The sequence below is a fragment of the Halyomorpha halys genome, unplaced genomic scaffold (genome assembly GCF_000696795.3).
Source record: "Halyomorpha halys isolate HHAL.00 unplaced genomic scaffold, Hhal_1.1 Scaffold64.1, whole genome shotgun sequence".
In the NCBI taxonomy this organism is placed as follows: domain Eukaryota; kingdom Metazoa; phylum Arthropoda; class Insecta; order Hemiptera; family Pentatomidae; genus Halyomorpha; species Halyomorpha halys.
Window position 1 is genome coordinate 1,681,641 of NW_027116348.1, and position 16,368 is coordinate 1,698,008.

At 29.2% G+C, this 16,368-nt stretch overlaps 1 protein-coding gene across 1 annotated transcript in view; it reads right to left on the reverse strand.

Moving 5' to 3' along the window:
* Window positions 1–16,368, reverse strand: part of Pkcdelta (Protein kinase C delta) — a 98,480-nt gene that overhangs the window by 60,508 nt on the left and 21,604 nt on the right. Inside the window, exons 2-6 of the mRNA XM_067053157.1 lie at window positions 10,595–10,682; window positions 9,549–9,696; window positions 7,248–7,279; window positions 6,604–6,689; window positions 3,087–3,216 (exon numbers count right to left, since the gene is read on the reverse strand). Coding sequence (XP_066909258.1) covers window positions 3,087–3,216; window positions 6,604–6,689; window positions 7,248–7,279; window positions 9,549–9,696; window positions 10,595–10,682 — 484 coding nt within the window. The remainder of the gene's footprint in view (window positions 1–3,086; window positions 3,217–6,603; window positions 6,690–7,247; window positions 7,280–9,548; window positions 9,697–10,594; window positions 10,683–16,368) is intronic.

The window sequence follows — 16,368 nt, forward strand, 5'->3', positions numbered from 1 at the left end:
TCCAGAATGCGCTTCGTCAAGAACAGCCGCGGTGCCCATATGCCCGAAATCATTTTCAAATGTTAATGTCACGTATTGATCTTTCGAATAAAAAAAAATTTTTGATTACAATTTAATTTTTTGTGTTATTTTTTACAATTTCAAGTTCTATCGGGCTTAAAAAAACACCCATTATATAGTTCTAAATTGAGTTGAATATCGCTCTCATTGAAACTTTAACTTTACTTTGAATAAATGTTCCTCTGAGTTACTCATTATTATAATATAAATTAATCAATCCCATAACAGCTCATAACACCCAAGGAATCAGACATTCGTTGAAAGACCTGATTCTTAATTTTACAGTTGTCTTGAAAGAAAGCAATACAATCAGTTTAGGTACTAGAACTCCTCAATTTATCATCTGGCAATGTTAATTTCTCATTTTAAGGTTAATTGGACCCAGAGTGTGACTGTCAAAACTCAGTTTCCACTCTAAAAAATGCCGCTAATTTCTATCATCTGCCAAGTGAAAAATTTATATACGAAACCATGTTTAAGCCCAAAAAGCAACCCTCCTAGGCATCTTCATAGTTTATAATAAAAAGTTAAAATAATTATTATCATTTCATGGACTTATGAAGATTTATGAACTTGTTAAATGGGGTTGTATTTCAACAGATTATTACAATAATAAATTCTACCAATTTATAAATAAGAATATGACATGAAAGATGTATGTTGTATTCAACTAAGCAGTAGTCTAACGTTGACATTTGACTAAAACTATTGTATATTGTTTTTATAATTAAAAAAAAAAAAGGTTGTCATTGACTAAGAAAATAGAAGGATTTAACTTTACAGTTTGATAAATAGGTACTTAGGATTGCATTAAAACTGATTAGTAGAATTGGATTAGGAGGGGCATCACAGGAAGGATGTATGTAGAGAGCGATCTGTGGTATTGGCATCGAACCTTCAGGTTCGTTAGGCCTTCATTATTATTAATTATCCTACTATTTGAATTATTAATATGGGGATTTTGTTGTAGTTGTTACATTTATAGGAATGAATAAAAAAAATTACCACCTTAAAGATCTAGTGAATTTGAATTAAAAACATGTCTGATTTCTTTATGATTAACAGTATATTTAATACAGTGAACTCAAAAATTGTGTAAGTTTAATTAAATAATTATTTATAATTATAAATAATGATATTAGAAAACATATTTTATTACTGCACATTCTATCCACTACTGCTTAGTCATACCTCTAGAAAAAATTGTAAATGAATTAAGGTTTAGAAATTGAAAAACTAATAAATTTGTTTATATACTTTGCCTTTTAGATAAAAAATTGTCTAATTGACAAAAAAATTAAAAAATGTTTTATATAAGTTAACAAGTGGACTAGCAGCTACTAGATAACTTGTAGTTTGCAATGATACTTGGGCACTAAATACGGGCTATCATAGGTAGTTTAATAACACACTATTTTAGTGCATTATAAGTTATGTTATTTTGGCAGGATTAAAAAAAAAATGTTATAAGCAATTAGGAGCTACTGGTCACTTAATTTCTTCAAAGTTAGGCTTTCCATTCCAGAGAGTTGTTAGTTTTTTTTTTTAATTAACACTAATAATACCACGATTAAAGTTAATTGAAAATAGAAAAGAGATAGTTAATGAGAATGTATTAAATTACTGTTGGGAATTCCAAAATGTTATAGCTTCCATATTTATTAATTTTGTTTATAAATTTTTTTTTCTTGTTTTATATTACACTGTATTGTGTAACATTTTTTAAAAATAAACTTAAATGTTTAAAAATTTGAAGGGTGAAAAAAATCAAAAACTTTGTATTTAGTGATAGTTATGCCAAAAGTATTCATTTGTTCAATAACTATGTTTAGACTTTCGGATGAATACAATTCTTCATTCTTAATGTTTAACTAATTGTTAATGTGTGTTACAGTTATAATATAACAAGTCAAATAACCAGATAATTAGATTTCCTAAATAACTCCAGTATCAAAAATCTTGCGACTGAACCTCTTTCACAAACCTACTATATCTTCTTTAATTAAACAAAGATTAACAAATAAAATTTATTGTAGATGTATGTGAAGACTAATGAAACTATGAGATATTAAATTACGGATAATCACAATCATGAGGATGTACTTTTTTATTATCATTGTAAATCCTCCTCAAGTTATGTATTTTGTTTACTTTGATTTTTCATTTAATTATATTTAATTCGTTTTAATAATTGATGTATTTGAAATCACAAGTAATTATTGAAAGTGACTTAAAAATACAATAGCTATGAGTTAGTAAATTGGACTCCTTAACTAAGCTTCTTCAAAATTTCTGGGTATCACACAGTTTAAAGATTAGGCAGTGTTATGTGTGAAATCAATTAGATTTTGAAGTATAAATTCATTGCTTTATATCTTTGGTTTACAAGTAAAATACACCAAGTAAAAAATCAAAGTTTTGAGATATTTGTAGATAATTTTTTTTTTTAAGGTTATGGAAATAGTAATTTTACTTTTTATAAGCATATTTTTATGATAATAATGAATTCTTTGAAGTTTAACTTTTTAACATTTTAAACTGGAATAACCAAATAACTCAAAACTAGAAAATCTTTACTGATAAACGTGTTTCACTTGTAAACCGACGGTATGGACTATATACTTTTCAAATAACTAATAAGAAAATAATAAATTTTGTTTGCCATAAATATTTCCTGATTAAATCCACATATGCAATAAATAAAGAACCAAACTTTTTTTTTTGTTATGTCTTTCAAGCTGAATTGTTAATTTCTTCATTTCCCAACAAAACTCCAAAGTTCTATCTCTATCTAATTATGGCATAGAGGAACACTCCACCTTGGGCTTATGTTGTGAAATGAAAGTTATTGAAAAATTAGCAATATAGCTTATACAACACAATTTCAAATATTGTTGGTTGATTTCTTACTGCATGGATTCAATTAATAATTTTATTATTAGTAACTATTGATGTAAATGATATTTATTAGTGGACTAATAAGTACTTCGATATAATAAAAATGAAGAAAAAGATTTTTTTAATACCTTCGCATTTCAGCCCTTGTCGAAAAAGGCCATACAAGAGTGATCCACAATGGGAACAAAATGTAGGAGACATAAAGGTGTGTTGCCTGAATCTGTGGGGCACATCCAACTTAAAACGCTCCCTGAGGTACTGAAAAAGTAATTTTAATTATGTATGAACTAAATTTTATTGACAAATGATATCGCATTATTACAACAAAATTATACACATTTATACCCATGGCCAAAAGTGTTAGGCACCCTGAAAAATGTTGGCTTTCTTCAAATATATTAAATTTTATAAATTGTTTTCTTAAATAAAACTAGTCCGTTTTGTAAAAAAATTAGTTTTTTGGTTCATTTTGATATGAAAATTTTTGCTATAAAAATGAAAATGTGAATAGAATCACCAAAATTATTGCACATGAAGAGTATATTTCTGCAAAGTTTAGGTAAATTTTTTGCAACATGGAAAGTGTCAAATAAATGTTTTTATATGAAATAAAAATGAATAGTTTGAATTCAAATCTGGAACCATTTGTTCAGTTGTTTATAATAATAAATGAGACTGTAATTTTTCATAAATGTAATACTTATGTTTAAGGGTGTCGAGGTAAATAAATAATTGTACTTTTTTTTCAGCTCTTATTATATCCAACAAGTTTCACTATAAATAATTTTAGTTTACAATAATTTTTAATGTAAATTGTAGGAAGATAGTCCGGGTGGCAGTCAATAAAGTTATCAAAATAGTAAAAGAAAAATATTTATTGTTAACGCCACTTTATTGGGATTCGTCAGGGCTGTCAAATTGAAAAACGATAACTGAGATACTAAATAATGATATCCAACAAAATTTTTAATTTAGTTTAATATTATTATTTAGCTCGCATAAATTAAAAAGTTTAATATTCCTATTTAGTTTAATTAAATTTCTAGTTAAAAAGGTATTTGTTATAATTTTTTTTTACTTTCACTTATCTATGTATTAAATATATTGTAAGAGAAAACATTGCGATCATACTAAATTTTGAATCTAAAATTTCAAACCAAATACACAATTTTTGCTCTCCTCAGTTCATATAGCAATTATAGCCAACTGGTCACTGTATCTGTGACTGTGTTTGTGGACTGCCAAACTCAAAAATGTGTAGTCATATAAATCTGAAATAATTAATTTAAGGTAGGTGTCTGTCATTACTGTTTTGTTAGCAATTAAGAAATAACTTTAAATTTTTCAAAAGTGATATTTAGTTTTTAAAGAATGATTGTTGTTCATGTTTCATTGAAATTTTTTAAAATATTGTTGGCCATTTAATTAATACTGCTTTTGAATTCTCAACTTTCATATGAACATCCTCAAAAAATTGATTTTACTTGTATTTTTTAGTGCCTAAGTAAATTATTTTTTTTTATTTTCAGTGGTTTAGAATTCTCTGACTATCCAGCTTTAATAAAAGCTCAATTATGGAGAAATGGAGACAAATGCTAAATGACAGTGTATGAAAAAATAACTGGAGTCAATTAGATGAGCCCACCATCTTTGTAGAGCATTTTCTCAGTGTAACCACTTTTTTTTTTAGACAATTTTTTTTAATTAATAGTTTCAAGGAACACAATGATCTGCGATTTATAAGTTAGGTCCACCATTTATTCTACCATCTCAGCTGCTAATGTCCATGCTAGATCGTTAATCTTAGTCATTTAACTGATGGCTTCAGTACAGGAAAAATTCAGAACAAAATACCTTCTATACTGTTTCGGTTGCATCATTTCTACAATGAAGCTTTTTATATAGTTATAGAATCTTTTCTTAAACTTTTTTTTTTATGAAATATCTAGTTTATCTGTTAATATCATCTAGTATTTGTAAAAAAGGAAAAAAAAAAAGACAAAGTAGCTGGTCACTCTGGAAACTGAGTAAGTTGTTTTCATCTTATTGACAAAACCCACCCATACTTAGCTTGTTAAAAGTGATCAATTCAGGTTTTTATTTGGCCGTTAAAATTAGTATTTAACTAATTCAGTGTTAACTAATCTTCTCAGCCCTTGACATTGAGGTAATAAAGGATTAATAAGAAAAAATATTGATTACTGTTAATTTGTATTAAGCTATCGGACCTTAATACAAATTGAAAACTTTTTTAATTTTTAGTTTGTTAATTAATGTTGCTTATAGTTGGTGGAAAAATCCTATGTTTTTGCCTTGGCATAAATATGGAATGGCCTTGAAGACCATGCAAATATCATTATTTTCACTTCCTTTCATAACCCCTATTCTCCTTCTTTCTTTCTCCCCACCTCTTCTTCATTTTTTCCAATTGTTCTTTCTTTCTTCCTTTGGTCCACGAGACACCCTTTCTTGCACCTCTCTCCCCCAAAAGGACCTCAATTTCTGTTGGAAATTTCATGAACCCCCCAGCACTCTTGTATCCTCTCATTTTAAAGAAGATTTCTCTATTTAATCTCTTTGGGTGCATTCTTACCATATGTCCGTAGAACCTTAATCTTCTTATTCTTATGGCCGATTCCAAATCATTTACCTTTTGTATATTTCCTTATTAGGTCTCAACCTATAGCCTTCCTGTATCTTGTTTGGGCCATTTATTCTTTTTGGTATTCTTCTTTCTATCCCTAACATTTTCCTTAGGCTAGGAAAGGTTTCCATTCCGTACAGTCTCACCGGTTTGCCGACCGTAATGTAGTGCCTTATCTTTGCTTTTCTTGACAGGCTCCTTTTATTATATAAATTGCTTATTGCAAAGATTAGTCTTTCCAGTTTAGTTATTTTCTCTTTTATGCTTTCTTTCTCTGATCCATTGATACATATAATTTCCCCCAGGTAATTGAATTTATTTGTTACTTAAATGCTCCCATACTTAGTCTCTACTATTCTCTTTTAAAAATTTCTATCTGTTGTCATTAATTCTGTTTTATCAAACAGTATCTGTATACCTGTCTTTTCAGCTATTTCCTTTGAAGTGTTCAACTGCTCTATTGCTTCGCTTTCAGTCTCCACCATTAGGGCCAGATCAAAATATTCAAGGACCATAGGACATGAGTGTGAGCATATTTTACATATTACAATGGCAAATATATGAATAATTTGTCTATTTGCTAATGTTTATTATTTATTTTTATAAGACATTACAATTTTTTTACTGATATTTCATGGACTAATGTAATGCACCAATTTATTCTTTTATGTTCAGCATATTACAATTTTAACTCTTAATAATACTATCCCAAACAATCCCTTGGTCTTCTTATTTGATGCATATTTTCACTTGCATGAAATATAAATTAAAAAATTGAAGAGTGAGCAAAATGATACTTTGCAAACAACCGTGTCTCAAGGAATGGCATGAGGAACACCAGGTTAATGATTCCATTTCCAAAAGATAATCTTATATATTTAGATATCCACAATTTTCTTAGATAATATGTTTTGTAACAGTCCCTCATTTACTTACCTAATTTGGTTTTCAAGTTACACATATGTGAAATAATATAATGATTTATATTATGTTATACTCACTATGGTACTTTCGGAATCTATTCCTGAACCAGGACATTTCGTTAGCAATTTTTCATGACATTTTTTGTGAACTGCTGTTTGGCAACCTGGAACAATAATAATTTTTGTACTGTAATCCCTAATTTTGTTTAATCAGAATCTTGAAAGTGAAATTGGTACTAATTATTGTTATGTGCAAAATTTGAATATTTATTTAGCCATATATTGTTTAAAATATTATATTTCCTTATTTTATCCAATAATGAAGTAATAGTTTTTTTTTTCTATAGGTAGAACATAATTATCATATATATAAACAAATAATTATTTATTCCTGTTTCTTACATTTATAGATGCAACTTTTCGAAGTATTCTTCCATCCTCGGGATACTCCTTTCATTCATATTTTTATGTGATTTAATATTAGGATGATAAGCACCTATTCACTGACTAATTTGTGCACTAAGATATTTATGTGTAATTAAAAAAATAAATTGTTTTTTTGTCTCCACTTGAAACACTGTATCATTGTTTGATATAAAATTGTTTCAAGAATTAAAATTATATTCTCCCTCAAAGTTATTCAATTAGTTTAACGATGACATGTTTATATTTTAAGAGCCCCTTAAAGTTATCTAATTGTATAAGAACTTAAACATACTTACTTTTACATTGGTATCCTTGTTTGCCAAATCCCCTGAAAACCAAGAACGATGCATTATTATTGAATTTTTATTTCAGTTAATTTATATATTACATTAATATTAAGCATCAATATTATATATAATATAAATTATCTGCTATGTATTTCTAAGTAACTTGAACTAGTATTTGATATTTATTTTGATAATTTTGTTTGTTAGTTTCCAATTTCCTTATGTTTGTTATGACGGTAATTAAGTTTACAATGTAAACCTCATACTAATGCTCCTAATACCATTATAATTTAAGTCCATGAAAAATATTCCTATTATTTTTGTATTAATGTTCATTCTTTAAAAATATGCATTGTGAGAATTAAAAAATAATTTGGAAAACTTCATGGATATGTGTCTTTATGTTTAAACTGAATTTTTATGAATATCTTTTTATAAGTACCTACTTATTGCCATTAGGAGTAAAATTAAGATAATTAATTTTATAAAAAACAAACTTTTTTTTAGAAAAAGACAAAGTAATAAGTTTTCATTGTAGTTAACAACTTGTTTTCTATAGTTACTTGTACCTCCAGACGTCTTTGAAGAAAATGTTTTCATTTAAAAGCAAATATTCCTTCCTCTTGGTTGAATGAGTCATGTCTTCAGCTGTTTTTAGCTCTAGTATATAATCAGGAAGATTGATTCTTTATTCACACATCTTTGAAGTATATTTTAAAGCTGTTATATCGGATTCAGCACTGGATTATTAGTGGGATATCTTAATTTTAGTCAATTTGAAATTAACCATATATATTTTAGTTAAATATCATTGACTGAACATACTAAAATTTTCCTCAAAATAGTGTTTATTCAATAACATATTGCTAATGAGTTTTTTCTTATGCACCAATCTGCACTTAGAGGTCAATTGAAAACATAGACCTCTGTCTTGGACTCTATCACAGAGCCCCCAAAGAATTGCATTTTTAAAATTATAATGCTGTATAATAATGCTCATTAACCTCTGGTTGATTCATTAATCATACACAATATTCAATAAGACTAATTTCAAAAGAGTAATAATCCAATATTTTTCAAAGCCCATATTTATTCTTGAGTAAACTCTGTTCTTCTCACAGTTTTAGAAGATTTTTATTTTCTTGTCCACAGGCCATATGAGTTATCAGAAACATAAGTATGCTACTTTAAACTTATTCTTCTTTGGTTTAGGCCTATGAATCATGTAATCTTTATAGTTTAAATTTTTCTTCTTATCTATATTAGGTGATTTTCATCTTCATCTTTCCAATCTAGTGGCCTTCTATGGGCAGTTTCTCTTCTTCTGAAATTAAAATATGCTGAACTGAAACTGCAGTTCACGATTGTTGTAGTGTGGATAACTTTTTTTAGTAACTTGTTGAGGGAACTCAGTCTCTGTGAGAAGAAAGAAACTACTTTTCTTCAATTCCTAGGGCCTGAATGACACAAAGGTGGTGGAGCTCAAGACGATGTTTCAGTCGTCTCTGTTTCTCTGTAAATCAGGAACACAGGCGATTTATATTCCAAGGTTATGAAGCTTGGCCCAAAAAGTATCCATGCTCTGTAAGGAATCGCTAGGTACACTAGTGCTAAAGAACCCATAGTCTCAGAAGTCTTGGAAAAGTTATTATGAAGGAAATTAAGATTAACTAATTATGTTCAGGCCTGCTAATGCTTTTGGTTAATCCTGACCTTCCTTGCAAGTGTAAAGTCAAGTGAAACTGTAGTGTGATTTCAAACAATATCCATTTCTTATAAATGGATATTCTTAATATCCATGCTACATATTGAAGAGCAAAAACTTTTAAACTAAAGTGATACTGATACTTATTAGAAACATTTATAAAATTTTAATCTTAATCTTAATTAAATTATTCAAGAAAATTGAGAATAATTGCTATTGGAAGTTTATTATTTGTTGAAAATTATCAATAAATAATATTTTCATTTTTGCTGTTTTTATTGATTTATTTATCTCGATTTTAGTTTAATAAAAACTAATACTTATTATAATTTATAAAAGTGTAGTTGAAATATAAAAAAAAAAAAAAAAAGTCACAAAAATTGACAAGGAATTTATGTAACATTGGAATGGTTATAATTGTTTCTTAATCAGAGTCTAAATAACTTAAGTTTTAATTTAACATAGAAAGTATAATATAATTTGTCTTTTTTTGTTCCAAATCACATGATTTATTAAATTTTTTTCATCGTATTTAAGAGAAACTGCAATCGTAGGTCAACATTTTGGATAAAATGTGTTTTCTTAACATTCTTATAAATACAAACCATAGGAAGTCTTTACAGAATGTACAGACTGTGGGCTGTCTGAAAAACTTGGCGAGGAACCGATGACCCCGAACTTGATGAACTTTTTGATGCTTAACTGCTCCTCTCCGATGGGCGAGGCCTTCTACTACACTATCTCCATCGGATGCTGAAAATAAAGTTATTGAATATAAACTATTGTATTTTCTTATTCACAACTTGGTAAGTAAATAAATAAAAAAGTTTAGTTTAGAAAAATGATCATCAAACAAGTTTTTAAAAAATATTCACTAAAAGTTTTAAAAATAAATATATATATATTTCCAATGCTGTGTAATAAAGGGAGATTTCTTGGCTAATAGTTGCATTAGTTTGTGGTTATATTGGTTATGTATTATGGTATTGGCTATTTTAAACTATCATTACAATCAAAAGCTATAGGGATTGAAAATAAAATTACAAATAGGTTGAGTACTTTTGTAACCAGGATTTTTTACTGTCTTGTGTCGGTAATTTCCCTCAGTAGATATTTATGTACATAAATATAGATAGATTAAGTCAGTTTTGGAGTTTATTTAGCCAGAACTATGGTTTTACATTTTTTAACTAATTGTAAAGAGATATATAAAGAATATGTATGTAAAGGAGAGGAGGAGAATATGTCTGAAAATGTGGACAACCCAAATTAAAAGGTCATGTTTAATTGTTTGACAGACTTGCGGTATTATTACACAATTAATCAATACCAAACCAACAAGATAATGATCAAAACATAAATGTGAGGATTGTATTAAGTATATGTACAGTAAATTTAGGTTTCGATATGACGGAGGTTGTTATATAAAATATTGGTCGTACCATCATCAAACCTTCGTTTTCCCTAAACGGGGTTTCTTTTGTGTTTTTTGTTGTTTTTGATAATGAACTGTGTGCCCTTTTGTTGGAAAATGTTTATAATTATGGATTTTGATTCAAATTTTTACACCTTAAGTGTTTTTCGGTAAAATTAGGAGTTTATTTATTATATAGTGAATATTACAAAGAAATATTGAGTGTGATGAACTTACGCAACAGTCGCTCCCTGTCACAAACACTAGTGTAAGGCCTATTGAATGATGTAGGACTAGTATGTGGCCTGTGACCTGGTCGGTGAACCTGGAAAAATATAACATTATTTTTTTCCTGTAAATGAAAGTTTAACCATCATTCAATATTTCAATTTAATTTGTCATAACATGAGAAGTTTATTGAAATGTAGACAGAAAAGTAATATCAATGTTTTAGTGTAGTGTTTTAAGAAATGAACTCTTAAACTCCATAAATTCCATACTGTCATGGAAAGGTAAGTAAGTATTCAACTCTCATCTCACAACTCTCAGCAGATATTTATGTACTGTGGTAAAGGTTCTTGAGTATCCAGTGAAGAACTGGGTGGATTCGATTTTTATTGAATGTTATGATTCCTGACGAGTAGCACTCCCATGGAGAACATCGAAGAAGTCTTCAAGGGGACAGAGGGGAGGGATAAAAGGAAATTATGCAATTTTCTTACTATAAATTTAAATTTAAAATGGTCCTGTAGTTAGTGGGCCTCTGGGTTGACCATCTTGTATCTTCTCTTTTGGATATACCTAGTCTCCCCACTACCGCTACTAAAAGTTTATTCTCCACTAATATCAATACCAGTAGGTACTTATATCTTATTTATGTCTTTTTGGACAGGAAGAGACTCATCATGATAAACAAAAAATATCCCAGAGATGAATTGTCTTCAGTTAAATTTAACTAAGGCCCGTAGGATTGTTTCCTTCAGTTTACTTTTTAAGTTTATTTTTTTTCTAAACAAACTATAGTTAGTTATCAACCATCTTCACTCCATTATATTCTAAATCTCCAACAAACATTATCTTGGATCTATTGAGAGAAAAAATATTCCATTGATTAGAGAATCCTAGTTTTCTTCTCAGATCAACACAACGTAAACAAACATAAACCCTCTTAGATAAAACCCAGCGAAATTTTGATTTGGCATATAGCCACTACCAAATGGTAAGCCATTTTTATCTATTCTGAGAGATACTGTGTTGAAACTGTAAGAAACAAAACAAAGAAAGGAAGGGAAGAAAAGAATAAACCGAACAAACATCCTAAAATATTGTTAACAGGAAACGCGAAAGTTAAAAAAATAATTTTAAATCTTTACTTTTTTTATTCTACATTTCCGATTATCATTCGTTAGTTGATGTATAATCTATTCAGATATATTTGGATATTACACCAGTATCACATAGATTGTCATTAGAATAACCGATAAATGGAGTTACTAGAAGAAAATGTTTTTCTACAACAGACCACAAATGTAAAATTAAATCATTAAAAAATAAATAAATAAGCATATTTGTTTTAAGGCTTACAAATTTTAGAGTTTACAAAAAAGATTAATGCATATTGTCTATTAATTAAGCTGCTTTGTTTAATTGCTTATTGGAGAGAGAGAGGATAAAAAATTAAAGGACAGAAACTCGTCATTTTTGTTTTTGTTTTGTGATTTGGCTTTCTTTTATTCTCATAACTGGACTTCGAGTTCATTCGTAAAATTTTGCGCCACTGGGCTACGGGGCATTGAGTAGCAGTGATGCTTTTCGATTCCACTCAAAATTAAAAAAAAAAAACTTCATTCAGTCTCACACACGGATAAATGATTAGCTCTTTGAATGAAGAAGTAGCTTTCAAAACAAAAAGCCAAAATTGTGTGATAAATTACGTATTATTAACTTTCGTGCTTATCCTTCTATAGCTTTAATAAGAATTAACTATAGAGGTGTTAATTGAGGAATTGTATTGTTTATAATTTTATCGATTTTCTTGAAATTTCTTCAAATATTTTTAAAAACTTCTGAACTTTAAGATTATCCATTGTTTTTATGTAATGCATTCTTAAACAGCCGATGATGAAATATTACCCCCAGTGTGAAGATTTTACATACTTTGGAGTTCAACTTAACGAAAAGGGATGATTTGACTTGGAAATAAAGCAACGAATAGGAGTTGCAGAAAGGATGTTCTGGTCGGTCCGGAGAGACTTCTTCAGGATGAGAACGAAAGTGGCTGTCCACAGGTCGGGGTTTCTTTCCATGTTTGTATTCTTCCGAAACCTGGATACTCGCTTCATAGCACACTATGAAGATGTAGATTCCATTTTGCAAAAAAATCACTGAGATTCTCAAGAAGAACTTGTTACCTGTTTACTATTGTATCATTACTGTAAGATTATTTATAAAGTACTGAGTCATCCGCACGCAGTGATGATTCTACGAGTAGGTTTGTGGGAAGCTCTGAGGTATATATCCCTTCGCAGTAGCACTGGGGAACGGTGGTTTGTTGTTAAACCATTGACTAATACTTTGGTATTAGCAAGTTCTCAACAGAAATTCAAGGAACCTCGAGGAAGCTTATAGATATAGGATAGTTCCTGGGTCGGGAGGCCAAATTGGATAAGACCATAGAAAGGGGTCTCTAAGGAAAAGTTAGTTATTGTTTCCTACAGATCCTTACTGGCCAATGTTTATGACTATTCGGACTATAAGGACTTCGGAGAACATGTCCAATCAGAAAGAAGAAAGGAAGAAAACAACGGATAGCTCCCTATGGTAAAGAGGGTATAGTCTGACAGAGGTACGAGGAAGACAGGCGGAAACACTTTTGGCTGAATATTTGATGTAATGTAATGTATAAATATTTTATGGCAAGACAATCAATCTGAATCACTGTTATTATATTTTATTATTATCCATTATGCTACATCAGTTTATTTGAAGAATTAATATATTTTATTGATGGGTATATTCAATTGTAAATAAATACAATGCTCACTTATATAACACAACACTCTCTAATATATTTTGAATATTTAATGGTAATCGTATTTTACGAATATATGCTTACTAATTGGTAGGTTGTAAACGCGCATAATGCCTTTGGAAAAGTAATCCAATTATAACAGTTTTTTAGGACTCGACCAATTTAAATTGAGGAATATAAATAATTTCAGACAATTAAAGCAATGAAGGTACACAGCCAATACCTTTAATAGCGTTGGGAAGAGGCAGGAACTTTGTGGAAGACCAGACCATCTGATGGTGGGTTGAAAAGTTTGTGGCGTTGTAATGAAAAAGGATCTATTGCTGACGTAGAATTTTGGGAGATAAATGATGTATGATGGAAAATTCACAAGTTTATGGATGAAAACCATGTGTTGGAACTTATGAACTTTCGATATTGAGGGGAAACTTATCCGTATGCTTCTTTTCTTTGTATCATTTTTTGATGTGATACGCCAATCAGGTGAGATGGGCTACGGTTGAGTGTTGGTCTCTGAACCTGAATTGCTCGTTAGATATGATGTTGTGTAGAGATATATATTTCATTAATCAAGTTAAAAGAAGTTTTTCAAAGATCTTAAGTATATTAAGTATATCACCTTGGTCTATAATTACCAATTTCTGCAGGATCCTTGTGAGTTTGGGAATTGGTTTTTGGCTATAATAGAAAATACAGTTATATTTTGATCCGGTAATGTGGTACAGTCTGTACAGTCTTGAAAATGATGTTTTTTTTACTCAGGCTTCTAACGACAATGGTGAGTATGGAATCTTGACTGTCAGATTTCTTTGTTTGCTGTGATTTAATTATTTGAGCGGTTTCATTTGATGATCCATACGACTAAGTTCTAGTAGGTGATACTGACTTCTTATGAAATTGTCTTACAAAATCTTACAAAAATTTATTTTTCAACTTACTGTTAATTTTGTTTTCTTCATATTTTGCAAATTCCTCTTCTTTTATAATTAAAACACCTTTTTTATGTAATTGATAACATATCTAAAAAAGAAATAGTTAAAATTCTTCTCAATTACCGGAGAGAGTGAATTTGTTTACATATTTTCCTAGAATTACTTGAAACCTTTATTACTCGTTCTTATCTTGACCAAATTCGTATGTTTGGTCCCGTGGGGATACAATATTTCTTTCCTTTTATTAAAACAATAAATTATAAATTTACTGGATTTGAAGGCAATAAAATTCCATTCGAATTGAGTCAAAAAATGATAAATACACTGTCTTATATCTTGTATATTATAAAGTCCTTTTGATACCATAACACGTTAATCTGTGAGTAACCCAGACTCTCTCAGAGATTTTGTTGATTTTTGTTTGCCATATATCTGGAATTACGTATCATAAATTTCTGAAAATCTGTACTTGATGAAGAAAAACTGAGTTTTTGTTTTAATCCCACTTAGAATCATAAGGATCTGCCGTAATCATTTAATCAAATTTTTGGTTGCTGTCCTGTATTTTTTTATAGATCATGAATAATAGGTTCAGCCCATTGACAGTTTATCCCGTGACAGTCACGGGCGGAGAGTCAAGTACCAAACAGTTTATCCCGTGACAGTCACTAATACATATCAAAACTAGATTTTTTTGGACTAGAATTCGCAATTTTATCACACTCTGAAAGGGTTAATGACTTAACGCACAACCCAATAAAATGTGCTATAGGCTGGGAGTCCGTTCTCCAATTATTATATTTAAAACCGGAATACTAATTTGGACAAATATTTAAAAAGTTTTTTATGACTAGAAAAAAGGTTCTGTTTCTGCCGCTTACTGTCTACTACTAGAGAGTGACATATGCATTTAATTCTGTTTAATACTTATAAACTGGGTTACGTCATTGAGTTGATTAAAACGTTGAAGAGGCAAACATAAAAGAGACTCCATTATCGGTTTAAAAAAAAGAAGTATTTTCGACATGATCGAAATTATACTTGAAAAGGAATGATTAGTTCTTTGAAGTATAAAAGGGACTAATATCAGCGGTGAAGGCACAAAAGTTCAGGAGTATTAGAAATTTTGGTTAATTAACTTTCAAAAGGCTTAGTGGTCAAGAAAATTTGAGCTCTTTGTGAAATATTTAACAACTTTCCTTTACCGATCTTGAAAGTTCTAAGTGGTATAGTTTAGGGTTTGAGCTTTACAGTTAATATATAACTTCTTATAATTTAAAAAAATAGTGACAAGTGAACTTAGTTTCAGGAACTCGGTGTACACTCCAAGGTATGCTGGATGAAAAAGGTTAATTCTGTGAAAATTTTTCTTTATGGGATTTATTTTGCAGATAAGTTACTAGAATTCATTGCAATTTTTTGGCAATATTTTATTATTGCTATTTACTGATATTAATTTTATAAGCGTTTGATTGTTAAGCAATTACTTATGTATATATTTTTTTTAATATTCAGGTTTGCCAATTAAATTCAGCTGTCTTTGTTCAGCTTTTAAAATTAACGTTTTTTTAAGGGTTAGCAAAGAATGTAATTTAATTTTGGGACGATATCAATGAACAAATCTTCAATAAACCATTTTAATGATTTTATACACCGATTAATAAGAAAAATAAACACCTTTACCGTCCCCTTTTTATTTTAAAAAATCAGTATTATAATATTATAAATATATTATCGGTATAAGCTTTTTTATTCGCGCATATCACATGTATTTGTAAAGATAGAGAAAATATCTTAATCAAAGTATAGAATAACAAATAAAAAACAAAGAAAGAAAAAATGTGTAAATTATAAATATTATCTTCGCAAAGGAGTGATTTAGTTCTTTATTATTATGCTTTGTAGGATATTGACATCAAATATATGTTTAGCCAATTGGGTACTCTGGTGAAGATAGATACTACCCAATAATCGCAAAATGTTTTATTTTATTATTTATTAATGAGGAAGTGAGGGTAGGAGAGAGGGAGGGAGGGAGAGGGAGAGGG